Source organism: Callithrix jacchus, chromosome 19, assembly GCF_049354715.1.
Source record: "Callithrix jacchus isolate 240 chromosome 19, calJac240_pri, whole genome shotgun sequence".
Lineage (NCBI taxonomy): Eukaryota > Metazoa > Chordata > Mammalia > Primates > Cebidae > Callithrix > Callithrix jacchus.
In genome coordinates, this window is record NC_133520.1 from 48,793,832 (window position 1) to 48,821,576 (window position 27,745).

At 36.4% G+C, this 27,745-nt stretch overlaps 1 protein-coding gene across 3 annotated transcripts in view; it reads left to right on the forward strand.

Moving 5' to 3' along the window:
• HEATR1 (HEAT repeat containing 1) overlaps positions 1–27,745 on the forward strand; it is a 55,763-nt gene that overhangs the window by 11,316 nt on the left and 16,702 nt on the right. For all 3 annotated transcript variants that reach the window (XM_035281154.3, XM_008985770.5, XM_002760882.6), the window contains exons 10-29: positions 796–906; positions 1,308–1,425; positions 2,473–2,580; positions 5,330–5,425; positions 5,879–5,967; positions 6,856–7,067; positions 7,365–7,486; positions 8,069–8,263; positions 10,139–10,322; positions 10,467–10,603; positions 11,631–11,823; positions 18,292–18,461; positions 18,863–19,021; positions 20,269–20,511; positions 20,826–20,957; positions 22,973–23,076; positions 23,248–23,391; positions 24,072–24,190; positions 24,286–24,407; positions 26,297–26,425. In XM_035281154.3, the coding sequence (XP_035137045.3) occupies positions 796–906; positions 1,308–1,425; positions 2,473–2,580; positions 5,330–5,425; positions 5,879–5,967; positions 6,856–7,067; positions 7,365–7,486; positions 8,069–8,263; positions 10,139–10,322; positions 10,467–10,603; positions 11,631–11,823; positions 18,292–18,461; positions 18,863–19,021; positions 20,269–20,511; positions 20,826–20,957; positions 22,973–23,076; positions 23,248–23,391; positions 24,072–24,190; positions 24,286–24,407; positions 26,297–26,425 (2,887 nt within the window). The remainder of the gene's footprint in view (positions 1–795; positions 907–1,307; positions 1,426–2,472; positions 2,581–5,329; positions 5,426–5,878; positions 5,968–6,855; positions 7,068–7,364; positions 7,487–8,068; positions 8,264–10,138; positions 10,323–10,466; positions 10,604–11,630; positions 11,824–18,291; positions 18,462–18,862; positions 19,022–20,268; positions 20,512–20,825; positions 20,958–22,972; positions 23,077–23,247; positions 23,392–24,071; positions 24,191–24,285; positions 24,408–26,296; positions 26,426–27,745) is intronic.

A 27,745-nucleotide genomic window follows, 5' to 3' on the forward strand; every position in this document is an offset into this window, starting at 1 on the left:
TGGTCTCAAGCTCCCGACCTCAAGTGTTCCACCCACCTCCCAAAGTGCTGGGATTACAGGCATGAGCCACCATACCTGGCTGGAATATTTCTTTACTGTAAAGATAATTCAGTTTTTTTTTTCCTAATGGGCAACTTGATGCAGTGAAAAGAAAGTAGGCATTACAGTCAGACAGAGGTGTAAATTCAGCCCTTACCACTTCCAAGTGTATAGTAAGTTCTGGAGGTTAGACTGGATGTGGCGTTGCCAGTTTGTAGCATCAAGAGGGTACCTGTCTATTGGTGTGCTTCATTCATGCCCCTTTGCTCAGAGGTTGGGTTTGTGGATTACAGGAGAGTCGACACATGAAGTAATGTTGAGAACGTAGGCTCTAGTATCAGGCTGGGGCTTAAAATGTGAAACCCCACTCTTTATGGCACAAAAGGGTCACTGAGTGTTGGTTCTCACAAGCAAATTGGAGGACTTTTTATACCCTAGTTTCTTTTCTTTTCCTTTTTTTTTTTTTAAGTTTTTAAATAGCAGTGTGGGCTTGCTGTGTTCTCCAGACAGGTCTTGAACTCCTGACCTCAAGCAGTCCTCCCACCCCGGCCTCCAGAAGTGCTGGGATTGTAATGCCAGTGGCATGAACCATTATACTAGGCCCCTATTTCTTTATCTGTAAAATAAGTATTATTCTACACCTTGTATAAGTAGACAATTAGAGATAATATTTCTAAAGCACTTAGAATATAGTAGGTACTCAGTGAATAGCAACTCTTATGTGTACTGATATTTCTGGGGTTTTTTTTTTTACAGCCTTCTATTTGAAGAGTATATTTCATATAGTTCACAGGAAGAAATGGATTCTGATAAAGTGTCTTTGCTTAATGAACAGTTTCTTCCACTCATTAGGCTTTTAGAAAGCAGGTAAGTTATGCATGTATGTTTATCCTCTTCCAAAGTACTTCCTGTGCTATAAAGATATGATTCACAAGTCACATCTTCATATACTGAATTGTACAGAGAGTGTCCTTTTTAAATTTCTTCTTCAAGAAGGGGCCAGTATCATAATCAAAAATATTTGAAATATAAGAGGAAATAGTGGTTGTGTGGGGGCTATGGAGAGTATAATTTTTTATCGAGAGACTATTTTGTTATTGGAGTAGTCAGAGTAACAAAGTTGACCAATGACATTAGGTTTTACATATAACATTTGTTAAAATTTAAGTTACATTGTCAGTAATTTTTAAAATGTTATGTCTTTATAGACATATGGTCTATGAGATTAATATTAAGAATAATGAATTCACTCTTTAATTGCTTCCCAGATACCCCAGAACATTAGACGTTGTATTGGAGGAACACCTAAAGGAAATTGCAGACCTGAAAAAACAAGAGCTTTTTCACCAGTTTGTTTCCCTTTCTACAAGTGGAGGAAAATATCAGGTATGTTGTTCTCCAAAAGAACGATGACAGTTTGGGGTACATTTGTATGGTTATATGAAGAGTTTCAGAGGGAAATTTGCCACTTCTTTCTTTTATGTGGAAAATTTCACAGAGATGACCTTATACAGTTTGCCTAGTTGTCTGAAGTACGGCTCTGAGGCAGGAATAGAATAATTGGAGAAAGGTACAATAATTTGTACATAACTATGAATGTGATACTTATTTCAGGAAAAGTATTATTTTTTGGGTATTTTATATGGGGTATTCATTAAGAATCATCAAAGGACAGCCTCATGTAGGTTTCTAGTGTTCTCTGTCTTGCCTGTAGCTCCATGCTTTCCTGTGTACCAGCCACATATGGCTATCTATATTACTGATTAGCAAGGGGGAGATTGGTTCTATTTCATGACCATGTTAAAACTTCAGAAATTTTCTGGTGATTCAAGCCTAAAGCTTTATAGAAAGAGGTTAGTCATTTAAGCAGAAGTTCTTGTAATTGGCCTTAAAAACATAATTATGGAGAGAAATATGATTGCTTTAGTATTTCTTTTCCATAATTAGACTTTCATTTTCAGTGGTGCTGCTTTTCCAAATCTTAGGTTGGTAGAGTTGCTTTTTAGTCACATTGTGTGAGTGAACTAAGTTGTCACTAATTTGAGTGTCGGTATTTGTTACGTCTTTTAGATGTGTTGCATTCTGTCTTCCAGGAGGTGTTAAAACAGTGATTTATCTTAGATGCTCTTTACTTTGGAATCAGATGTGCATAAAAATACAGAATTACTTTGTAGAATTACTTCACTAAATTAAACCTACACATAGGCACAAGTATACGTGAAATCATACCATTAACGATATAAACTTTTTTCATCTACTGCAATTCATATAATGTTCTAGAAACAAATATTTTGCCTTTTTTTGTTTTCTGTGGTTAGAAGGTTGTTACTGAAACATTGGGCAATGTGGGGTGGTTATGTCTGGGTCTTGTTCTTGATTATAGACTGTTCAGATTAAGTGAAATCATTTGATAATTATGAATGAACCCTATAGTTTTTAGCAGATTCGGATACTTCTTTGATGCTCAGTCTGAATCATCCACTTGGTCCTGTGAGACTTCTGGCCATTAATCATTTGAAAAATATCATGAAAACATCAAAGGTTTGTTTTGGATAGCTTTCATGTATGATTTGTTTTTCCTGATGATGAGGAGTGTAATTCTGAGTAAGAAATTAAAGTTACTACCTAGAATTGTTAGTGTATAATTATACAGATGAGCTGTATAAAGCTCACGAGATTACTTTAGACTAATATTTAGGACTGTGTATGCCAGTAGTCCCCATTTTAACAGTCACCGAATAACAATGGTTATTATGTTTCCACATTGAAAATTATTTATCTTTAGTGTTTTTCAAACTGGAAATTGTAGATTAATTCACATAGGTTCATTATTTGTGAATTCTTTTAGTTTTGAAATTTGATTTTGGGCTCATCACAGCAGCTCATGCCTGTAATCCCAATACTTTGGGAGAAGTATCACTTGAGCCCAAAAGTTTGAGACCAGCCTGGGCCACATAGGGGGACCTCCTTCTGTATAAAAAATTAAAAAAGAAAAACTTAGCCAAGTTTGGGGGTACATGCTTGTGGTCCCAGCTACTTGAGAGGCTGAGGTAGGAGGATCTCTTAGGCCTGGGAGGTTGAGGGTGCAGCAAGCCATGATCACGCCACTGCTCTCTAACCTGGGTGACAGGGCAAGACCCTGTTTCAAAAACAAATAAATGAATAAATAAAATTTGATTTTGATAGTCTTAATTTTGGGACATTTGAATGATAACTTTTGAACACTTCCATGATTTTGGTGCCTGCAGTTTCAGTTGTCTTTAAAATTTTAGTGGCTTCAAATATGTATTGAGGCTGATTTTATTTGTAAATAATTTGGTGTAATTTGCATCTATACCAAAAGGCATTGGTATGAAGACTCGGCAGGGATTCAAATGGAATAGTAGTTTCCAAATTTTAGTCACTCAAGCAGTACCTGTACAACTTTTGGTAAATTATAAATTACCACTGATAGTGTTATTTTCTCAAAATTTTTCTTTGTTTCAGATGGACTCCATAGCCTTCAGATTGTGGTTGTGAAGTGCTAATTGTACATACATTTTACTATAGTTACTATAATTAAAATAGGAATGCTCCATCTGTGTAATACCAGGATTTGCATATTTGAGAAATTTCTGGAGTAGAGAAAAGTGGTGACAGAGTTTAGTTTCCTTGCAGCACATGGCAGTATAAAAACAAAACTCTAGAACTTGTGTCATCGCAATTAGAACCAGATTCATATTACAAGTAAATTCATATGATCAGTAAAGTTTAATTTCAGCTAATTACAATTAATCACCCTGAATTCATCTTCATTTGAATTTTATCGGTTTTATAGCGTTTGTAGTATTTCCCTTGTAGATTAAAAAAATTTGTTTTTATATTTTATATCATATATTTGTTTCTATATTTTAAGGAGTTATATTTAATTTTGGATTGATATGTAAACAATTTAAATAACATTTAGATCTTTGAGAATATTTCTTTAAAAATGGCTGATGTAATATTCAGGTTTGAGAAATGTTGCTTTATTTGATCTGGTATGAGTTCTGCTTTCATAAACTGCCAATAGGTTTATTTTGTTGATGTGTTAAATAAATTCATTGAATAATACTCTTCATTGTGATAGGAAGATTTCAGTGATAGGAAATTCTTCTAGAATAAAAGGGAGTCCTGGAATCTTCTGTTTCTGAAGCTTTTCTCATCCTTTGCTCCCACTGCCTGTCTCACCTGCTGTCTGGATTTGGTTAGTGTTTCAGTGAAGGGCCCAGTATATGTTCAGCATACAGGATTGAGTATTGTAATTGCCGTTCACGTCTTCCTTTGTGTACCAGGTTTCATTGTCTCTTCTCCATCAATGACAAGTCATAGGTTTTATTCTAAATTCCAGGTTCAGGTATCTAGCTACTTACAGCTCTTGAGGATTTTTTTAAATGATGGTGTCTTGCTGTGTTATCTAGGCTGACCTCAAACTCCTGGGCGTAAGCAGTCCTCCCACCTCAGCCTCTAGAGTAGCTGGGATTTTAGGCACATACCACTGTGCCTAACTAACTTAATTTTTGTGAATTCTAAGAATTTTCATTTTTCTCCCAATAGAGTGACCTATATTTTTTATATTATTTAGTTGCTTTCTTTCCTGCCACATACGGGTAGGGATATATATTTTTCCTTTTCTGTGAATGATTATATATTTTTTATTTGTTATATTTAAAAAATGATCTCTAGTTTTGGCAGACTGGCTTTGTAGTACATATCCTTATCCCTTGTAAAACTTTAGATAATGCTAGCTAGCCTTTTTTAACAGTACTTATGTGTAAAGCACTATGCTACAGTCTGACTTTTTTTTTTAATCTTCTAACAACCCTTTGAGGGTAGGTGTTACTATTAGCAAAACTGTTTTATAGGTGAGACTAGTGAGATCCAGAAAGGTTAAGTAACTTGACCAAAGTCACACAGCTAATAAGTGGTAGAGCTGGGATTTAAATGAGATATTCTTGTTCTTTAGTCTATGCACTGTCAATATCTGGGCTCTCATTTTAATAAGATGAACTCCTTAATTACAAAAACTCTGTTTGGAGTATACATATTTACTGTATTTTCAGTGAAAACTTGAAAAAGATTTGTACCAATTATTAATCTCAAAAGGCCCTTTAGAGATTATGTAGTTGTAGAATATTTGAATTCTCATCCAGAGCAGAGCCTGTGTTAGACTGTTATTCTGCAGTGTTTTCACACAACCATACTTCCTTTCTAGTGCAAAGCCTTGAGGTTTTTAGCAACAGATAAACTAATTTTTCCTTTTATTGCTCAGGAGGGTGTTGATGAGTCTTTCATAAAAGAAGCTGTTTTAGCCCGATTAGGTGATGATGATATAGATGTTGTTTTGGCGGCAGTAAGTGCTTTTGAGGTGAGTGAATTTGCCATTTGTTGAGCTATACAATTTTATAAATGTTCTTGCCCTTCTCACTTGATTCTCTGCTTGAGATTAGAATATTTTTGGAAACTTCCATGGGAAATTTGTTCTCTTGACAGTAAAGACTTAAGTCTAGTTAGGAGGAACTCATAGGAATTTACAGTTTGATATATTAAGTATATGTATTTAATAATATAGGAAACATGCTTTGTGAATGTTTGTATTGCTTTTAACATATTTTTATCAATAGCAAATACCTTGGAACCCATGCAAATTATCTTATGAATGCCACTTTTGAGAAACAGATCTTAAAACTTCTAAGTTGTACTAGGATTCTTGGGAAAAGTTTCTTATAATTCATTCTTTTTAAAATTTGCGTTTAAAAAGCACCATACGTGTTTGAAGCAAGTATAAATGTACTCATGGATTTTTTTTTTTAACCTTTAGATTTTCAAAGAACACTTTAGTTCAGAAGCGACGATTTCAAATCTTCTGAATCTCTTTCAAAGAGCAGAACTTTCAAAGAACAGAGAATGGTATGTATTGATTTCTTCTCCTGTTTTGAATTGATGAAGTTCTTGTGTCAAACTCTTTCTGGATACATGATCCTTTTGTTGTGGTAGTAGAACAGATCTTAATGTAATGCTCTTTCATTATATAGTTGATTAATTTGAATGTGTGTATGTTCATTATACTGTTCTGTATGTTTGGAATTTCCCTTAATAAAATACAAAAGGAAGTATATAATATGTGATACTGAATTCTGGGAAGTAAGATGGGAAGTACTTTCTAATTTTCTACTTTATATAATTTTATATAATTTTTACTTTATAATTAAAAACAAACATCAATATATTAAACAAATTAAAAAATAAGTTCAGAGACACATGATACCATCTGTAGTAAGTATATAGTAAGCTCTAGTTGTTTCATTTTTGGCATCAAAGCTTTTTGCAAGAAAAAGTCGGTAAGCTCCATAGAGGATGAGAGTGTCTTACATATTTTTGTATCCATCATATGGGTAGATATCCATCATGTAGGATGTGCTTGGTTCATTTGTTTTTCTAATGCCTGAGTGAATCTGATTTCCAGTGGGGTTGAGATATCTAGTGTGATATGTTTTATGTTATAGTTAACCTCTAGTGATTTCTCTAAGAATTTTTTTTTTTTAAGATTAGACAGGAGGAGCAGATTAAAAGTATTTTTGGCCAGGCAGCATGGCTCGTGCCTATGATCCCAGCACTTGTACAAAAACATAATAAATGTATTGTCACAGATAACTCTGTTATTGGCATGGATTTTAAGTGGTGTCTTAGTGTGTCTGAATATTATTTTTGATCAGGAGACCAGGATATTGTCAGCTAAGCTGTAATAATGTAATGATTAATTTGTCTTTCAATTAAATGTGCTTGCATGTCTTTTAGGTACAAGGTACTTAAGATAGCAGCTGACATATTAATTAAAGAAGAGATACTGAGTGAAAATTTTCAGTTGTCAAATCAGGTGGTTATACATTTATTGCCATTTATGGTCATCAATAATGATGATATGGAATCTGCTGAGATGAAAATTGCTATATATTTATCAAAATCAGGAATCTGCTCTCTGCACCCTCTATTAAGAGGCTGGGAGGAAGGTAAGAAATTTAGTTGTTTTTAGAAAAAGTGAACAGGTAACACAAAAGAAAACAAAGAAAATGTAAAATTTATTGTTTGTCCTGTCATATGCCAGTAAGATCTTTTAAAATTTTTACCAAAATAAAAAATATACAATGTAAAGGAAGCTAACTCACTGACAGACAAATTCAGAATTGGATACAAGGAAAAATAAAAAGCAAACCTTCATAAACAGTTGTAAAATGTTTGCCTGAATTCTTCATGATTCTTGAAGTGTTGGTGACATAGAGCTCTCTGTATTCAATTTTACTTTACAGCTCTCGAAAATGTGATTAAAAGCACAAAGCCAGGGAAACTAATCGGTGTAGCAAATAAGAAGATGATTGAGTTATTGGCTGATAATATAAATTTAGGAGATCCGTCTTCAATGTTAAATGTGGTGAGTATGCCATGAAAGTCCTCTCCCTGGATACTCTTATAAATTCTCAGCATTTGCTTCACTAGATTTTTCTTTTAAAAAAAAATGTCTTTTCATTCTCGAATACTTGGTTTTACTTTAAACATTACAGTGTTGTTTAATATATTTTGTGCAATGTTTGACATCTTTAACATTTTATCTATTTTTTCAATGTGGATCCATATCACAGCCGTAGGAATAATATATCCTTTTTACTGCCATTTTCTCCCATTCCCGTTTAAAATATCAGTCTTATGTTAAAATAGCAAAATACAATCCAAAAGAGGAGAAAATTATTTTTGCCTTACGAAATAAACATTTGTAAAGATATTAGATGTGTGCTTTAAATACATTAACCGGTTGGCAAGTGCAAGTATGTTCATTACAATTTCTGAAGTTATTCTTACAATTACTTAGAAATCAGTACTTAATACTTCATAAAGGCTTTATAGGTGTCATCTCACTTTAAGTGTAAAACACATCATACCTAGATAGACCTGAGCTGAAAACATTGTTTTATGAAAATCAAGAGCAACTAATAATAGAGTGTATTTATTTTTCCAGGTGGAGGATTTAATAAGCATGGGTGAGAAGGAGTCCTTTAACCTGAAGCAGAAAGTGACATTTCACGTGATCATGTCTGTGCTTGTCTCCTGTTGTTACTCATCTTTGAAAGAAACCCACTTTCCATTTGCAATAAGAGTCTTCAGTTTGTTGCAGAAAAAAATAAAGAAACTTGAAAATGTCATTACCGCAGTGGTAAGGAAAGCAGTCTCCAGAAAGTGGGATGTTGAATAAAGCAAGAGCCTGGCCTATTAGTCACAGCAAAACTGAAAATTAGAGGCGAGATGTTGAGTCTGTGGATACCAACTGGATGAAATGTGAAGCAGTCTTGGGTAGCAGTGGGATAGTCAATTAGGCACTCCCTTGCTTTTTACAGAAAATTTAGTTGAATTATAAAACTTCAGGGTTGCAGTATTTTGTATCTAATGCCTGACTCCTTCTTGTTACCTTTATTGGATAATTACCCGAGCTACACCTAACTACCTCTAGTGATGAAGAATTCACTTGGTGTGTCAGTGCCTGAACAAAATACTATTTCATTCAATTGTTTACTAAAAATAGATCTTTTCAGCTTTATAAAATTTTAATATTACATAGATTTGTATCCCTCCATCATACTACTGTCTTTGATAGTATTACTAAGGGACTTGTTTCAGCTGTTTGCATTTTTACTTCATGATAAATCTTGAGGTAGCAAGACAGTTTTTTAAATATCTGCTATATGTAATAGGATTTTGTTTTTATTTGTCCCCAAAATTTTAGAGGGCTTCTCATTATAGGATTCACTAAATGAATTATATCTTTTTCACATTTACATGTACCCCCAGGATTTTATAAGTTCTGATCATGACCATTATTAGCTAAAATCTCTAAGCTTTAAAAAGAGTAAAGTCTTCATATTTTGAAAACTTTAGTTTTCAGTTTGAAAACTAGCCCAGATAGACCCTTCTTAACTTCATTTCTTTGTGCCTTTTGTGAAACGTGATGACCTGAACTATACTGGTTCTCTGTGTTAAAAGTTTAGACAAATTGATTGTTTTATTATACATATTTAGATAACAGGTTATTTTATATTGCTTTACTTTTAATACCCTTTCTTGAGGTCATGAGCATATTTTCGCCTGTAGTAGCACATTGAGTTAATTAAATCCCTCACTGGAGACATTACATTATAAATCTGGCTTTGGATTATTTTCCTTCTAAGTTATTACTCTGTACTGGTTGTATGGAGTCACATTTGTCATTTTCTTATAGCTGTTCTTCTGCATTCTTTTGGCATTTGCCGTATAATTACTAAACACCTAACATTCTACTGCTTATTTAAAATCATCTGCAGGTTTGGAAATTTTACCGGGTACCTTATTCAGATTAGTGGTAAAACCGTGAAATGAAGGAAGTCCCTTTAACGATGTCTTGGGAATCCAACTCTTTTATCTTCCTGTTTTGAAATATGCCTATTTTGGCCAAGCGCAGTAGCTTACATCCTTGTAATCACAGTATTCTGGGAGGCCAAAGCAGGTGGATCACCTGAGATCGGGAATTTGAGACCAACCTGGCCAACATGGTGAAACCCCGTCTCTACTAAAGATGCAAAAATTAGCCTGGCATGATGGCACACGCCTGTATTCCTAGCAACTTGTAAGGCTGAGGCAGGAGAATTGCTTGAACCTGGGAGGCAGAGATTGCAGTGAGTGGAGATTGTGCCACTGCACTCCAGCCTGGGTGACAGAGCAAGACTCCATCTCAAAAAAAAAGAAAGAAAGATGCCTACTTATTCCTACCCTTTATTTGATAGACAGTTTATATGAATAAAGTTTGTTTTTAGAGGTAGTGTTTTAAGGTAAGACAGAAAATTTAACTTAATCTTTGTCTTTCCTTGGGAGTAGCGATAGATCTCTTTAAAAATCTGACGAAAGCAGTTCTGTTACTCCTTTCCCCACCAAAATGCACACATAAACAAAAGTTTCGTATGTTACGCAGAGGAATTCATGTATCCATTGCAGTTTACCCGTATAACCCATGTTCAGAACCCTTCATTTATACTAGTTTTTGTTTCCCTTCACTTTTCAGGAGATCCCCTCAGAATGGCACATTGAACTGATGCTAGACAGAGGGATACCAGTGGAGCTGTGGGCACATTATGTGGAAGAGCTCAACACCACCCAGAGGGTGGCCGTGGAGGACTCTGTTTTACTTGTATTTTCCCTGAAAAATTTTATGTATGCCCTGAAAGCTCCTAAGTCTTTTCCTAAAGGTAAGATACAAGCTGTGACTCTTTTAAATGTGATACTCTGCAAAACTGAATTATTGACTCCACAGTGATTGTTTGTCTTGAATAAAAAGCTCCTGGCATGTTCACGTAGGGTTGTGTATCCTTTTTCTTTCCATGTCCATGTAGGTGATATATGGTGGAATCCTGAACAACTGAAAGAAGACAGCAGGGACTATCTGCACTTGCTTATTGGACTCTTTGAGATGATGCTCAATGGTGCCGACGCTGTTCATTTCAGGGTTCTGATGAAACTTTTCATAAAGGTACAAGGCTCATGCTTTCCAGGTGTTCTCTCCCCTTAAAGAAGATATGACTGGCTGAGGCTCACGCCTGTAATCTCAGCACTTTGGGAGGTCAAGGCAGGCAGATCACTTGAGGTCAGGATTTTGAGACGAGCCTGGCCAACATGGTAAAACCCCGTCTCTACTAAAAATACAAAAATTAGCTGGGCGTGGTGGCATGCACCTGTAATCCCAGCTACTCGGGAGGCTGAGGCAGCAGAATCACTTGAACTCGGGAGGTGGAGGCTGTGGTGAGCCGAGATTGCACCACTGCACTTCAGCCTGGGTGACCGAGTAAGACTCTGTCTCAAAATAAAAAAAGACGATACTGTGGGTTGAGTTTGGACAGTTTATAATGAAAATGAAAGTAGACTTGTAAGCAGCGAAGAGTATATAATAGTGAGCACGGGCCCTGTAAAAGGGTACTATCATCACAGTACTCATCGGCAGGTTGAACAGAAACTGACATTACTACACTCCTACTAACATGTTAGGCCCATTACTATATTTAAAAATCACAACAGCCCAGACTTTTTGATTGGTCACTACCATTTAAAAATGTGAACACTGGTGTTCAGAGAGGTTATTTAGCACATGTGAAATTACTCGGGAAATTTCATCCCCAGTCCCAGTGCCCTCCATGTTGCTGGGCCCAGCGATCAGTTGCTGTTCTTGTCTGACTTGTTCTCTCTACAGCATTTGACATTGAGTTGGCATTGTTCACTACATTGTTGAAGTATTTTCTTAATTAGGCATCCTAGATAATACTCTTGTCTTGGTTCTCAGTGTTTTCAAGTGCAAAGTTAGAGTGAAGCTTCGGAATATCACTCTCCATTGACATCTGTGCCAGTTGTTTAAAACCTGAAATATAGAATAATTTGAAATAATTAGAGCAAAACATTGCATTGCATTATTTGTTTCTTTGTAGTTGTACACTAGTCAAAAGAGGATTTGGAACCAACTTATTTGAGTAAGAATTAAAACTTTACTATCTTTTTTTTGTAATTAGGTACATCTACAAGATGTTTTTCAGTTATTCAAGTTTTTTTCTGTTTTATGGACCTATGGTTCTAGCCTTTCAAATCCACTTAACTGCAATGTGAAAACAGCGCTGCAGACCCAAGCTCTTTATGTGGGCTGTGCAATGCTCTCTTCTCAGAAGACACAGTGTAAACACCAACTGGCATCCATGTCTTCTCCAGGTACTAAAAGTAGCATTGTTATGTTTTGTCATGACCAACTGTTCATGCTTTCTCTGTATGGTTTATGTAGTTTAGAAAATTGTAACTTAAAAAGAAAATAGCAGAGGCCAGGTGAGGTGGATCACAAGGCCAGGATATTGAGACCATCCTGGTAAACATGGTACAACCCCGTCTCTATTAAAAATGTAAAAATTAGCTGGGTATGGTGGCACGTGGCTGTAATCCCAGCTACTCCAGGAGGCTCAGGCAGGAGAATCACTTGAACCAGAGAGTTGAAGGTTGCCATGAGCTGGGATTGCGCCACTGCACTCCAGCCTGCCAACAGAGTGAGACTCTGTCTCAAAAAATATATGTATATGCAGCTCTATAGGCCAGGCGAGGTGGCTCATACCAAGTCTCAGCACTTTGGGAGGCAAAGGCAGGAAGATCACTTCAGGCCAAGAGTTTGAGACCAGCTTGGACAATGTGATGAGATCCTGCCTCTACAATAAATAAAAAATTGAGCTGGGCATGGTGGTGCACACTGTAAGTCCTAGCTACTCGAGTGTGCCTGAAGTAGAAAAATGGCTTGAGCCTCAGAGGTCAAAGCTGCAGTGAGCTGTGATCCTACCACTACACTCGAAACTGGGCAACAGAGCGAGAGACCTTGTCTCAATTAAACAAAAAAGCTGTACATCTATACATATTTCTGTTTACTTCTAAGTATTGCATGGCACTTGCAAAATCTCACCAAACTCAAAAGTTTTATAATAGAAATGGCCTTAATTATATGAGTTCTTAATAATCAGCTATTCATTTTCTGAACTATAGCAGCAATAGGATTAGATATGGAAGCCAGATCTTTATAACACAATTTAATAATGAAATAACAAACCCTCCTGCATTTACAGGCATAAGTCATATTCAGGTTTGGCATTCTCTAATGAAATATCTGAAAGTTGAATTTTTTATAACGTGGAATTGCAAATTTTGCAAAAGATGCAGAATTTCAAGAAACAATGCGACGTTGAAAAGTGGGTTGATTTTCAGAGCTATTGACATGAGGGGATATGGCAGAATTAGATCAGAAGAATGGTTGAAGATAAAAAAAATTGATTTGAATAAGGGACATGATTGATGCTTCAAACTGGAACGATATTAATAGCAGAAGGTTAAGAGTGGCCCTTGGGAAATTTGAAGATGTCCTTGGTTTTTTCTTTTTTTTAAATTCCAGAATTGCTCTTTGTAAATGTTCTGTGACAGCAGGGTAAATGATTGTATACTTCACCTGAACAATTTTGCAGCATTCATTTTTTATTAGTTCTTTGAAAGAGCACATAATTACATTTGTAACCAAATTTTGTTGCATATAAAGTAAAGCAGATATGTAATTTCAAGTTTTATTTCTAAAATAAAATTCCATGAAAGTAATCTTTTATCCACTTACAAAAGTTCGGTCTTTATTTTAGGTGAGTTTACTGTTAAGGTTTTGCTAGTTGTATTTGGATAAGAACAACTCCCTATACATTTTTTAACTTATTTTTTAATTAATATGGACATCTTTCCATATTAATAAATGTAAACATTTATCATTTTACAACTGCCTGTAGAGTGCTCCATTGTATGGAGATAGCAATTTATTAAAATAGTTACTTTCTGCTAAACTTGTAAGTTTTCAAAAAGGTACATATGTTTTATTTAGAGATAACTTTCCGTTTTCCAATTTGGTATTAAATGTTTACTGTCCTTTGACAGTGACCTCTGAGTAATTATGTCATTTTGACTATAAATAGCAAGATGGAAGAACTTCACTTTTCCATGGGTATTGCTGCTAGACAGGCTCCCTGCCTGCCCTGCTGCCTTGTTATCCATCTCCTCCTGCCTTCCTCATGTACTTTGCATTTACGCTGTGTAGACCTGTCACAGTACCCCTGAACACAAGAGAGATGCACCTTTTTCTACATAGAGGTTCAAAGAGCAGACCCTAGAGTTGCAGAGGGCCTCAAGTAGAAGGCTGCTTACTGCACTTGCCCTAAGGGCTCCCACCTGAGGTCTGCAGTGAGCTGCTAGCCCTGCCTTGTCTGTGAGCAGTCTAGGAATTATTGCTTGGCATCTGTTTTAATATATTTACAAAATTGTCATGTTCAAAAGTAAAACAGGATGTCATGTAATACAGTATTAATCATATATAAATGTTATAATTATGTTTATTAAATTGTTGTGTTCAAAAGTAGAAGGTAATACAATGTTATATTACAATTATATAATATGACATGGTAATATAATATAATATAATATATGAGTTTTTGTCAGTGGCTTGGGAATCTAACCACCATTTATTACTTTCTATGCAGGTATGTATTATAAAAAGTCTTTGTTAAAATGAATAAATACAATCTATTCTTTTTTTTTTTTTTTTTTATCATTTTTTGGCATGACATAGTTTCACTTAGTCATCTAGGCTGGAGTGCAGTGGTGCCATCTTGGTGCTTGAACTCCACCTCCTGGGTTCAAGCAATTATCCTGCCTCAGCCTCCCAAGTAGCTGGGATTACAGGCATACACCACCACACCCGGCTAATTTTTGTACTTTTAGTAGAGACAGGGTTTCACCATGTTGGCCAGGCTGGTTTTGAACTCCTGACCTCAGGTGACCCACTCACCTCAGCCTCCCAAAGTGCTGGGATTAAAGGCATAAGCCACTGCCGTCGGCCAATACAAATCTATTCTGCCTATCATTTGTGAGATAGGGGCTACCTGTCATTTATTTTGTATGTTCAATCAATGTATTAAGTCTGTTTTTATGTTTAAAATCAACTCAAGTATTTTTCAATTTTTATGTAAAAACGTGCTATTGTGAATCTAAATAAAATCAGTTGAAAGAATGAAATCACATAGATTTTTAAATGAAAGAATAAAAATTCTAGGCTGTGTGGTGGCTCACTCCTGTAATTCCAGCACTTTGGGAGGCTGAGGTGGGCGGATCACCTGAGGTCAGGAGTTCAAGACCAGCCTGGCCAATACAGTGAAACCCCATCTCTACTAAAAATCCAAAAATTAGCCAGGCGTAGTGGTGCACGCCAGTAATCCCAACTACTGGGGAGGCTGAGGCGGGAGAATTGCTTGAACCCAAGAGGCGGAGGTTGCAGTGAGCCAAGATTGTGCCATTGCACTCCAGCCTGGATGACAGAGTAAGACTCCATCTCCAAAAAAAAAAAAAAAATTATAAAAGCTGATCATTTAGGTAAGTGGCTGTGATTTAATGTTGGATTCTAGTATCTTACTTGAACATGATAACTTTGGTAGTTGGTACTTTGAATTTGTCTTTGAATTTTGGTATTTTAGAAGCTCTCCTCCCCACTCTTCAGGGAATATTACCAAACAGATGTATTGGCCCAAGGCTGCCCCTTGTGTGAACTCAACTTTCCAGCTATCTGTTCCTGACTTCGTTTTAGAAATTATCCATATGAAAACCAGAAAGGATTTCCAGTTTTCACAGATTATACAGGTTGAGTGTCCCTTATCCAACATCATGCTTGGGACCAAAAGTGCTTGGGGCTTCAGATTTTTTTCAGATTTTGGAATGTTTGCATCTGTGTAATGTAATATCTTGGATTGGAACCCAGGTCTGAACACAATATATGTTTTATATACACCTTTTGAACGTCGCCTGAAGGTAATTTTATCTAATTTTTTACATTTTATTTTAGAAGACAGTTTCTCACTTTGTTGCCCAGGGTATAGTGCAGTGACACCATGTTGGCTCACTGCAACCCCTCCCCACCCTTCTCTGCCACCATGCCCAGCTAAGATTTTTTTTTTTTTTTAAGACAGAATCTCGATCGGTCACTGTCGCCAGGCTGGAGTGCAGTGGCGCGATCTCGGCTCACTGCAGCCTCTGCCTCCTGGGTTCAAGTGATTCTTCTGCCTCAGCCTCCTGAGTAGCTGGGGCTACAGGTGCACGTCACCATGCCCAACTAGCTTTTGTATTTTTAGTAGAGATGGGGTTTTGCCATATTGCCCAAGCTGGTCTCCCGACCTCAAGTGATCCACCTGCCTCGGCTTCCCAAAGTGCCGGGATTATAGGTGTGAGCCACCATACCCAGCCCTGTTTTAGTTTTTAACTGCAGCCTCGAATTCCTGGCCTCAAGCCATCTTCCCATCTCAGCCTCCCTCATAGCTAGGACTAAAGGCCTGTGCCACTAGGCCTTACTAATTTTTTTTGTTAAATGTGTAGAGACATGATCTTGGTGATGTTGTCCAGACTAGTCATGAACTCCTGGCCTTAAGTGATTCTCCTCCCTCAGCCTCCCAAAGTGCTGGGATGACAGACATGAGCCTCTGTGTCCATCCAGTTTTTTACACTATTTTTAATAATTTTGTGCTTGAAACAATGGGTACATTGAACTATTGATCCTTTGTGGGCATGCTTGTGTGGAGGAATTTTAGCTTTTGAAAAAAGATATATTGCAGCTGCAGAGAGCTATGAGGCTCTTTTTTTCCGTAGGGATACCGAATAAGCAGTTCTATGCCTGCATTTTCACTGCAGCTCATCACATGAGGTTAGGTGTGGAATTTTCCATTTGCATCATATTGGCGCTCCAAAAATTTGAGGTTTTGGATTTTTGGATAAAGGTTGCTCAACCTGTATGAACTTGTTAGGTTTGAAAGCTTGTCAAGCTTTATCTTAGTGTTTCAGAAGTGGAAAGTATAATGGATAATTTCTAGCAAAATATAAATGACCAAGTTTGCTGTAGTAGATGGCATGAAATGAAGCTTAAATAACTAATTACCGTAAAAGGAATTTAGATATCTCTTTGTTCCAAATACATCTTTTTAAAAACCCTAGTGCAGTTGGTCTCACAGATGCATTCTTACTGGATCTTTGAAGCAGATTTTTTCAATGTTGTTGAACTGGGCAGGGTATAGAGAAGGGAAGCTTCCAGATTCTTTGTCTAAAACTGGCATAACACTGAAAATTGAGAAAGCCTCCACACAAAAAACTATCATCCATGTTGCTTTGAAGAATATTATGTAAAAATCCTAAATATTTGCAAATAGGATCTAACAGCATATTTATAAAAATAATCATTTACCCAGCTAGAGTTCACGCCCAGAATGTAAAATTGGTTCAGTAAAAGGAAATATGTTAATTAATTGACTATATGAGTGTTGAAGGGCAAAACCCATAAAATGTCCAAAGATCTGAAAAGATAATTAGCCAAAAATCAGTGGTTATTCCTAATTGACAGCAAAACAGGAGTAACATGATCCAAAAATTCCTCAAATCAAAAGCTAGCATTTTCACTTCGTAATTGGCAAAACAAACGCATTCCTGTTAGAATCACCACTGTCATTGAACATGATTCTAGAAGTATTAGCTGGCAGAAATAGACAAGTTTCAATTATTTATGGAATGTATCAATGTAATAAAGCTGAAATCAAAGATCTGTAATACGGTTATGGGGATCATTAAATGGGACATCTGGCTGTCCATTTGGAAACATTAGAAAGTTTGACTCCAACCTCATTCTCTATATAAAAATTTCATGTGAACTAAAGATTTAATATCAAGTTAGCTCTGGCATTAGAAGAAAGCATGAAGTACATATGATCTCTCTCTAAATAGAGAGAGAGATACTTTCTAAATTCACTTAGAGTGGGGAGGGCCTTTCTAAGCAACAGAAAATACTAGAAAAATTTAACCATAACATTTCTCTGTCAAAAAGTGAAATCACACACACCAGTCCGAGACCAAATATTGGCAAAGTATGATGCACAAACGGATAATTCCCTGTGCACACTTGTGCAAGGCTGTATGTACAGGGGTGTTTGTTGCAGCACTGTAATGATGACAAAGGAATAGAAACAACCTGAACTTTACCAGTAAGGTACTGATTTTTAAAATATGGAAAATACATTAAAATATACTTTACAGTTAAAAAGAATGATTTAATTCGGATATAGGTCTACTTATGGAAAACCCTCCCAAGAGTTGAGATGTGTCTGTAATCCCAGCACTTTGGGAGTCCAGGGTGGGTGGATCATTTGAGATAAGGAGTTCAAGACCATCCTGGCCAACATGGTAAAACACCGTCTCTACTAACAATACAAAAATTAGCCAGTTGTGGTGGTGCGCACCTGTAATCCCAGCTACTCGAGAGGCCGAGGCAGGAGAATTGCTTGAATCCAGGAGGCGGAGGTTGCGGTGTGCTGAGACCACGCCACTACACGACATCCCGTTCAGATGAGATAGTAGTTGGTGTAGAACAGGGTATGCTTTTATTTCTGTATTTTCAAAAGAATGCACCAGATAACATATGCCTATCATTTCTCTGGAATATTAAATACTTAAACAGTGAAGAGTCTCTGGAGAGGGAGTTTGAATTTGAAGGGAAACTTTTTGTCAAGTACCTTTGAAACTATGTAAATTTTGTACTGTTTCAGTTTTTTAAATTGTTTTTTAAATCTTTTTTCCTTTTGGTTTTAGTGGTGACATCTTTACTCATTAACCTGGGAAGCCCCATAAAAGAAGTTCGTAGGGCTGCCGTTCAGTGTCTCCAGGTCCTCAGTGGAGTGGTGTCCCCTCTTCATCTGATAATAGATTATTTGATTTCTAAAGCAGAGGAGATCACTTCAGATGCTACGTATGTTATTCAGGTAAGCTCGTTAGCAAAGATTGAGTGTGTTCATGCCTGTGCGTACACATGGGCAATTTTCTCCATTCTCGACGTTTTACTGTGTAGGGATTTTGATGAACTAAGTCCTTGAATTTAGGAACTGATATGTCAATATCTGTACATCTGTCTCCCCCTACTTTTTATAAGATAGCAGTGTCATATTTCAACTTCTTTATTTTCACTGGATAAAGTACTAGTGTATAGTTTTCATAGTAAGCCAACTATGTGTTGTAAGTAACCTTTCTTACTAAGGTTTTAAGGGGAAATGGAAAATTATAAACAGTGTCACATCATTTGGGTAAGAATCTTCTATAATTAATATATTTAGCCTTTATAGTTTCTTAACCCTTTTTTAATCCAGTTTTCTTTTTGGTATCTTAGGATTTGGCTACTTTGTTTGAGGAACTACAGAGAGAAAAGAAACTGAAATCTCATCAGAAGTTGTCCGACACTTTGAAAAACCTACTTAGTTGTGTATATAGTTGCCCATCTTATATAGCAAAAGATTTGATGAAAGTACTTCAGGGAGTCAGCAGTGAGGTATGTGCCATTTAAGTGGATTGTATGTTCCTGTGATGTTACTAAAGAGTTGTAACTGCTTGTGGATGAGGAAGACAATTGCAAGAGTTGCATGTGTGCACTCAGGAGAGATAACTGTAATATTAATTTGAGAGGGGGATGAGTCGAGGTAGAGAAAAAAAGATGCAAGATACAAAAACAAGTACTGGTGAGTTTCTTTTTATTTTAAAATTAAATGTGTTGTCCCTGTCTAATCATTAAGTTTATTTTAAATCAACTTAAGAGTCTAGTGTCTGTCTCATGGGGCTGCACTGCTGTATAGCTGTTTTTCAAGTGAAAATTTTATACAAAGGAATATATTTGAACTTGAGTCTGTGAAAATTCCAAAATCATTTGCTTGTTTATTAGATATATTTAGAGCTTTCATTATGTTCTCAAGGAAGCTTGTGTTAGAAAAGAAAGCAGTTGTGAAACACTTGTTTATGTGATGGCATGTGCTGACCAGCAGAGAAAAGGTTTCTTCACGCCCGTGCACTTGATCAGCCTTAGACTGAATACAGACTTAGAAAACGGAAATGAGTAAAATGGACTGAAACAGGTTGCGTTCAACTCTTAGTTGTCCCTGGTATAGTTTAAATTAGGAACTGACAAATTGTGTAAAGGACCAGATAGTAAAGATTTATGTGTTCTGGACCACACAGTCTCTGTTACAGCTGCTCATCTCTGCTGTTTTATCAGGAAAGCAGCCACAGACAGCATATAAACAAATATACATGGCTGTGTTTCAGTACATAAAATTTACAAAAACAGGTGGTCTGTTGAATTTGGCCTGCAAGTTATAATTTGCTGGCCCCTGGTTTAGTAGTAAAAGATTCACATACATAATTTGAATTAATATTTATTATACCAAGTTGGAAACATTGAGGGATGCATACAGTGTTTTGGGGAATGTTAAGCTTTATTTTTATACACTAAAGTTTTAGTTTGTGACTTCTGTTCTCAAGTCTTGAAGGATGCTCACGGATTCTTTCTACTTGTCTTTTAAGGGTTTAGCGCTTTTGAGCATTACACATGAACTATCAGAAAGGACCTGAGTGCCTTGGCGTGAATTAATAGCTGTCTCCATATCTAAGAAGTTATCATTACTGGGTTTTTTCCTCCAGGCTACACTCCGATCACCCAACAGGATATCTTTGGGTGTCTCTGTAGAGTGAGCAAAAACATAGCAGTGTAGGTAACTATTTACTAACAAGTCTTTCAATCTTTAGATGGTGCTTTCTCAGCTATTGCCTATGGCTGAACAACTGCTGGAAAAGATTCAGAAGGAGCCCACAGCTGTCCTGAAAGATGAGGCCATTGTTTTGCATCTCACTCTGGGAAAGTATAATGAATTTTCATCTTCCCTTTTAAATAAGGATCCGAAGAGTCTAGATATATTTATAAAAGCTGTGCATACAACAAAGGAACTTTACGCAGGAATGCCAACCATTCAGATTACAGCCCTTGAAAAGGTCAGTGATTTCTTTCAGAACCTAAGGCATGGCAAGTTCAAGCATTTAAAGGTAAAGGCAACAGGAACAGAGTGAAAGAAAAATGTAGTATTTTATTTGGAGAAGATAGTTATAGGTGGACTTGACATGTTTTAAAGGAATGTGACCCATTTTGCAGAAGTGAATGTTGTACATGGGTCATTAAAAAGAATTGGCATTTTCACTGACGTATTTAAATGGGAAACAATTTTATATTTCCAGAGAGGGTGATAAATTTATTTCTGGAGTTTAAACTTATTCTCTGAACTCATTTACCTTTTTTCTACCCCCTCTAGATTACAAAACCATTTTTCGCAGCCATATCAGATGAAAGAGTTCAGCAGAAGCTTTTAAGAATGTTGTTTGATTTATTGGTGAACTGTAAAAACTCACATTGTGCTCAGACTATCAGCAGTGTTTTTAAAGGGGTAAGCTGCAAACTTCGTGTAAGTGTTTTTTATTAATGTTTAGTTTCTTCCAAGGGACACCATGTTTAAGAGTCCTGCAATTTACAGTGCTTCTGAGAGGTCAGATGTTACCATTAACAGGAATCATGAAAAAGTAAATCATAGAGAGGCATAAAATAAAAATTACAAGTCTTTACCATTTTATTTTCTGAAATATTTACTGATAGTTCAAACCAGATAGGATGTGTAGGAATTTGTATGTGTGTGCTCTTACTGGTACTAGGGGGAATCTACCTATTCCTTTATGCAGGGAATGGGAATGAGTGAGTGGCTAGTGTTGAACTAGGTAACTTCATTCTACTTAATTTAAACAGTTGTTTAATGACATATAATGGAATTGAAATTCTGCTTGTTGGTTTCATATGTGTATTGAAGCCTAGCTATTATCTGACTAGCTACCTGGTTATTCTTTTTTTTTTTTTTTTTTTGAATATAGAATAATATGAAGTTCTAGTATCTAGATTCAGCAGTTCTCAGAATTTTAACATACTTACTTAATCTTTTTCCTTCTTTGCCTTTGCTGAAGTATTTTAAAGTAAGTCTCAAAATGTCATGCACTTTCATCCCTCTGTACTTCAGTGTGCATCTTTTGCAAAGTGGATACAACTACAATGCCATTAGTAGTAAAAAAAAAAATGAATAATCACATCATTCCTCGATATTATCTAATACCTAGTTCATATCATATTTCCATGGTTATCTCAAAAGTATTTTTTATAGTTGTTTTCTTCGAATCAGAATCCAAAGATTTGTTAGAACCTTATAAAACGAGTTATCTGGATCCCATCCCGTATCTGAAGAATTTCTGGGGGTATGAATCTGTTTTTGTGGGTGTGTGTCTATGTCTTATTCCTTCTTGGCTGATAAGAATATACATACCTGATCCGACACTTGGAACCTGTTGGTATGGATGATTCTATATTGTGTTACTAGTTTTCCACTCTAAGGAATGAACATGAAATTGACTGGACTGGAGAAGCGATACCATATCATAATCAAGCCAAGTGCAGGGCTGTAACTTGAGGCTCCTAAGACAAACCATATAGAAAGCAAGTGCCTGGTAGTAGGAGAGCTCAGTTAAAATGAAAATCTGAGGTTGAATTTCTGTTGGCTAGTGCTTTTTGTTTATACCCTTCTCTACTTTGCTTTCTTTGCATTCTGGTTTTTCAAGAGTTCTGTAACAAGGCAGTAGCATCAAATGCTGGGGGGATGTAGCTGCATATCCAGTAAGTCATTCTTCACTCTTAATTGAATAAATCCTTCCTAGGGGTTAATATCTGATTTTGGTTTTAATATTTTTAAAGAAATGTGGGAAAAAATTAGAATCACAAGAAGCACATTTTTAGCAGGCTTTAAATATAGTACTAATTAAGTGCTGATTGATGAGCTAAGATCTAGTCTAAATGAGAACATCTTAAAGCATTTAAAGGGTTATTAGAAGGAAAGTGCTAATCCAAATTCCTCCCTCTTCTATTCAAGAGTGGGCTAGAGAGTATATGAGATACTTGCTAGTCATGCCATATCAGCCGGAGATAAGATTGGCCTTAAATGTCAGGCCAGCTGTACTTTGAAAACAAAAGTTATTTTGATGACTGAAATACACTTGATTATATGAAGCACTCTTTTATGCTTTGTGACAATATATACCATATGATAAATTAAGTATATACTGATGAGAGCAGGTATTCAAGGTACACTAAGTGAAACATACCAGGGTACAGAGCAATGTGCATAGTATGTTTCTATTTATGTTTTTTAATAGAATATGTAGCCATTGGTATGTAGAAAGTTTTTTAAAGGAAGCATAAAAAAATTGTCAGTGATGTTTGCGTTTGGTGATTGGCCTGGGCTATAAAGTGGTATAAAGACATAAAAATGGATGTAAATACTTTCATTGTATGTCTTAATCTAACATTTATTGCTCTAATTTTATCCCAATAGATTATATCATCAACTGTTCTTCCTTCATGTTTCAGATTTCCGTTAACGCTGAACAAGTCAGAATAGAACTGGAGCCACCAGATAAAGCTAAATCCTTGGGCACAGTTCAGCAAAAAAGAAGGGAAAAAATGCAGCAGAAGTAAGAGCTACAGATGTGTTGAGTACATGCTTTCGTTCCCTGGCTTTGAACGTTAGGAAGCCATTGGGACTTTCTGACACCCATCAGTTTGCCATAATCGGGCACAATGGTTTTTTACTTCGCACATGATAGTGTTTGCTTTTCCTACTTTCTGTCTTCTCTGTTTTCCAGAAAATCACAAGATCTAGAATCTGTTCAGGAAGTTGGAGGTTCCTACTGGCAAAGAGTAACTCTCATCCTGGAATTACTGCAGCACAAAAAGAAGCTCAAAAGTCCCCAGATACTGGTGCCAACTCTCTTTAACTTGCTCTCAAGGTAATTGATCTGTGAGAGAACAGGACTCTTACTTCTTGCCCATCTTATCTAACCTTCTCTTTTCAACATACTCTTTTGTTGAAATAAAGCAAGAACTAGAGGTGAAATTGAAAGATGGGTTTTAGGTATCCATTGCCAGTGCCCCAAACTGACCTTAGTGCCCTGTATCATGTCGTAAATGACCACTCACTTTACAGCCTGTTTTCCTTCTGAACTTTTCAGTAACATGCCTGGGGCATCCTTAATTGTATTTTAAGATATAGTGTTGAATTTGTGTGTGTGTGTATATACATAGTGTTTGCTATCTATATATATTTTTACATATAGATGTATATTTTTATATGTATACAGAGAGACACTTCTTTGGTATAAATTGTTAGACAGCTATAGAGTATGCATTGTGGAATGTGCTTTCATGTGAAAGGCAAAGTAATTCAGGAGGTGTCCTGTAAGATTCCAAATAGATTAATGAAAAGTGCAGTAGAGAAGAAAGGGAATTTGACGTAGCACGTCTGTATGAGAGGAAATTAGAGTTCGAAACCTTACATCTTATTTATAGATTTCATGTTTAATGATAGTACTTTAGTTATTGAATGTGAGTTCTGGATAGTGGTCATTAATGCAACAGTGAATTGACAACTTTCACGTTTCCCATCATTTCTCTTTTGGGTGTCCTGAAGGTGTTTGGAACCCTTGCCACAAGAGCAGGGAAATATGGAGTACACCAAACAGTTAATTCTTAGTTGTCTGCTCAACATCTGCCAAAAACTCTCTCCAGATGGTGGCAAAATACCCAAAGGTATGTACTTTTTGGAAGGAAAGGTTAGAAAAATTGTCTACTTTGAGTGTGAATGTACCTGCCACTTAGGGTTTTTGTCTTTCTCAACATTGTAGATATTTTAGATGAGGAGAAGTTCAATGTGGAGTTGATCGTTCAATGCATCCGCCTTTCGGAGATGCCTCAGACCCATCACCATGCCCTTTTACTTTTGGGCACTGTTGCTGGAATATTTCCGGTAAGTGTTAATAGTTTAAGATTTTAGCAGATACTTCAGATACTTTTCTTCCACAGAAATGCATCGGCACCTACTGATTTAAATTAATTAGACTTTGGAATCTTCCAGCACTGGTGAGACTCTCAGCCCTGACTCTTCATAGCTGGGACAGTATGAGCCAGTTGATCTTGCTAAGCTTTGGTTTCCCTTTTTATCAAGTGGGAATAATAACCTTCTTCATTGGATTGTTGGGGGAATTCAGTTGGATAATTTGTGATTAGTACTTAGCACAGTAGCTGGCACACTAACTGTCTAATAAAACAGTGGGTATTAGTGTTATTTGGGTAAAGTTATTAACTCATTTATCCTCAAGTAATCCTCAAAATAACCTTTAGCAACTTGAGAAAATTAATTTGATCATAAACTATGTCATTTAAACAAATCATGTCCCTTTTATGAAAAACATCATTTAAAAATTTGTAAAGAGATTGAAACTATTTTCATATTGGGGATTTAGGTCAGAGGTTCTTAACCTGGGGTTCTCCATGAGCTTTAGGGGGTCTTCATCTACTCAAATTATATGCAAGGTTTTATGTATATGGGATTTTTTTTTTCTTGTAAGAGAATCTTTGCTTCTCAAAGGGGTTGATAAACCAGAAACAGAAATATTAATGATTAAAAAATCATTAATATTTTTCTGTTTTTACTGAAATATAGTTCAGATGCCATAAAATTCACCCATTTAAAGTATACAATTAAGTGGTTTTAGTATATTCACAAAGTTTGTGTAATCACCACCACAATCTACTTAAAGAGCGTTTTCATCACCCCAGAAACGAAACTCCACACCCATTAACAGTCAGTCTTCCTCCCCCTGCTCCCTACCACCACCACCCTTCTCCTGGCCACCACTAATCCATTTGCCGTCTCTATCAATCTGCCTCTGCTGGGCATGTCATATAAATTAAGTCATACCATATGTGGCCCTCTGTGTCTGACTTCTTTTGCTTAGCATACTGTTTTTGGGGTTCATTCATGTTGAAGCTTGAATCAGTATTCCTTTTGTGACTGAATAATATTGCATGTGTATGCCACATTTCGTTTATCTGTTCATCAGTGATGGACATTTGGGTTGTTGCTACTTTGGGGCTATTATAAATTATGTTGCTATGAATATTCTAGACAAGGTTTGTGTGGCCGTGTTTTCATTTCTCCTGGGTATGTATACCTAGGAATGGAATCCTGGGTCATGCGGAACTTTATGTTTAACTTTGGCGTAGCTTGTAAGACTATTTTCCACACCATTTTTCTGCCACCAGCAGGCTGTAAAAATCCCAGTTTCTTCACATTCTTGCCAGGACTTGTTATTGTCTTTTTTTTATCACCATCCTAGTGAGTGTGAGGTAGTATTTATGCTTATATGCTTTTCATATGAATTTATGCTTATATGCTGTTTGTATGAAATTTTTTCTGGAGAAATGCCTTTTCAAATCCTTTGCCTATTTTTTAATCAGGTTATTTCTCTTTTTATTGGTGAGTTGTAATCAATCATTGATATTTGATGTGTTTGAAATAGAGAATGTTAGCCTGAGGCAGAAATACCACTTGTGGCCAGGAGTTCAAGACCAGCCTGAGTAACGTAGTGAGAACCCCATCCTTACAAAAAAAGAAAAAGAACGAAAATTAGCTGGGCATGGTGGTGTGCACCTGTAGTCCTAGCTACTCAGAAGGCTTAGGATGGGAGGAGGATTGCTTGAGCTTAGGAGTTTAAGGTTACAGTGAACTGTGATCACGTAACTGCACCCCAGCTTGAATGACAGAATAAGACCCTATCTCTTTAAAAAATATATATGTATATGATATATAAATTAATAAATACAGAAAATGTTGATAGTTACATTTTCTTTCAGGATAAAGTTCTACACAATATCATGTCTATTTTTACATTTATGGGAGCCAATGTCATGCGCCTAGATGATGCTTACAGTTTTCAGGTTATTAACAAGACAGTAAAAATGGTTATTCCCGCACTTATTCAGGTAAGCTGTCTTTTTGCCATCTTGGGGTTTCTTTTTTCAATTTAAAAGTTTTGCATATAAATAACATTAAAAGCTTTTTTTTTTTTTTTTTTTTTAGTCTTTTTGTTTTTTAATATTCTCAGCAATTGTACTGTATAAAGGCCTTTCTGAAATACTCAAGTACATTGCCCTTCAGTTTTAGGATGCTGAAGCTAAGAAGCAGTCTGGGCAAAGTCTTTTCCAATAATATAAACAAGCATGTTATAGCTGGTTCTGCTGTGCTGTGAGTGTGTGGCTATAACATCATTCTGATGGGGTGAATTGCCGTCCACTGTCTATTTCAGGACATTGCATCGGTCTGATAATACCTTCTTGTCTGTTGACGAGGATGACTTTTAGAGCTACACTGACAAATTTGCTAACGTGCAGTTCCGCAAATGTTTACCAAGCATTCTCTAAAAGCTAAACTCAGGAGAGAGAGGTGAGATGTTCTCTCTCCCAGTAAGGAATGAATAATTCAAAAGATAAAAGTAGCCTCAAGAGTGAAAGAGCTTGGTCATCTACTTGAGTTTTCTATTTACCCTCACATGTTAATTAACGTCTTTTCTGATGCTGTTGGCCATCCCAGGGATGACCATATCCAGCACCTTCTTTTAACCTCAGTATTAGATTGGTGTTCTCAGTGTCCACCAAATGGGCAAGCATAGGATAGATACATAAATAGAAAAATAACAGTATGCATTCATATGATCAGTGCCAATTGAATAAGTAAGTGATGAAAAGGTTGGAATGGGAGAGTCCATATGGGCCAGGATGACCACAAAATTTCATAAGAAATAGAATTTGAACTGGTGTGAAAGAAGGATAGGATTTGTTCAGTGATGGGAGAGCCAACAGCATAAGAAAAGGCATGATCTAGGAATGTGCACAGTGTGTTTGAAGAATGTAATATATGTAGCTCAATTGGTGGAGAGCACAGGGTTGAGACAGGTAGACATGGGTTTATCCATTCATTCCAGTGTTTTTTGTCTTTCCTTCTGTCATTTATTCAGCAACTATATTGTGATCACCAATACCCCAGAGTAAAATGGTTCAAACTTTATTGTGAAAACAGCAGGAAGTCGTTGGCTTTTTCTGTGCTCTGCTTATCGTCATTCTTCTTGAGGCACAACCCAAATCCTGCGTAATTTGTGCAGCCTACCAGGCAGCCTGAGCAGGCTTGCTGTCAGTGCCACATATTTGGCATCTGCTGTTACTGCCTCTTGTTATCTTTTCACATATGTATCCTGTTTCTTTTTTGGTTTGTTTTTCAAGATGGAGTTTCGCTCTAGTTTCCCAGGC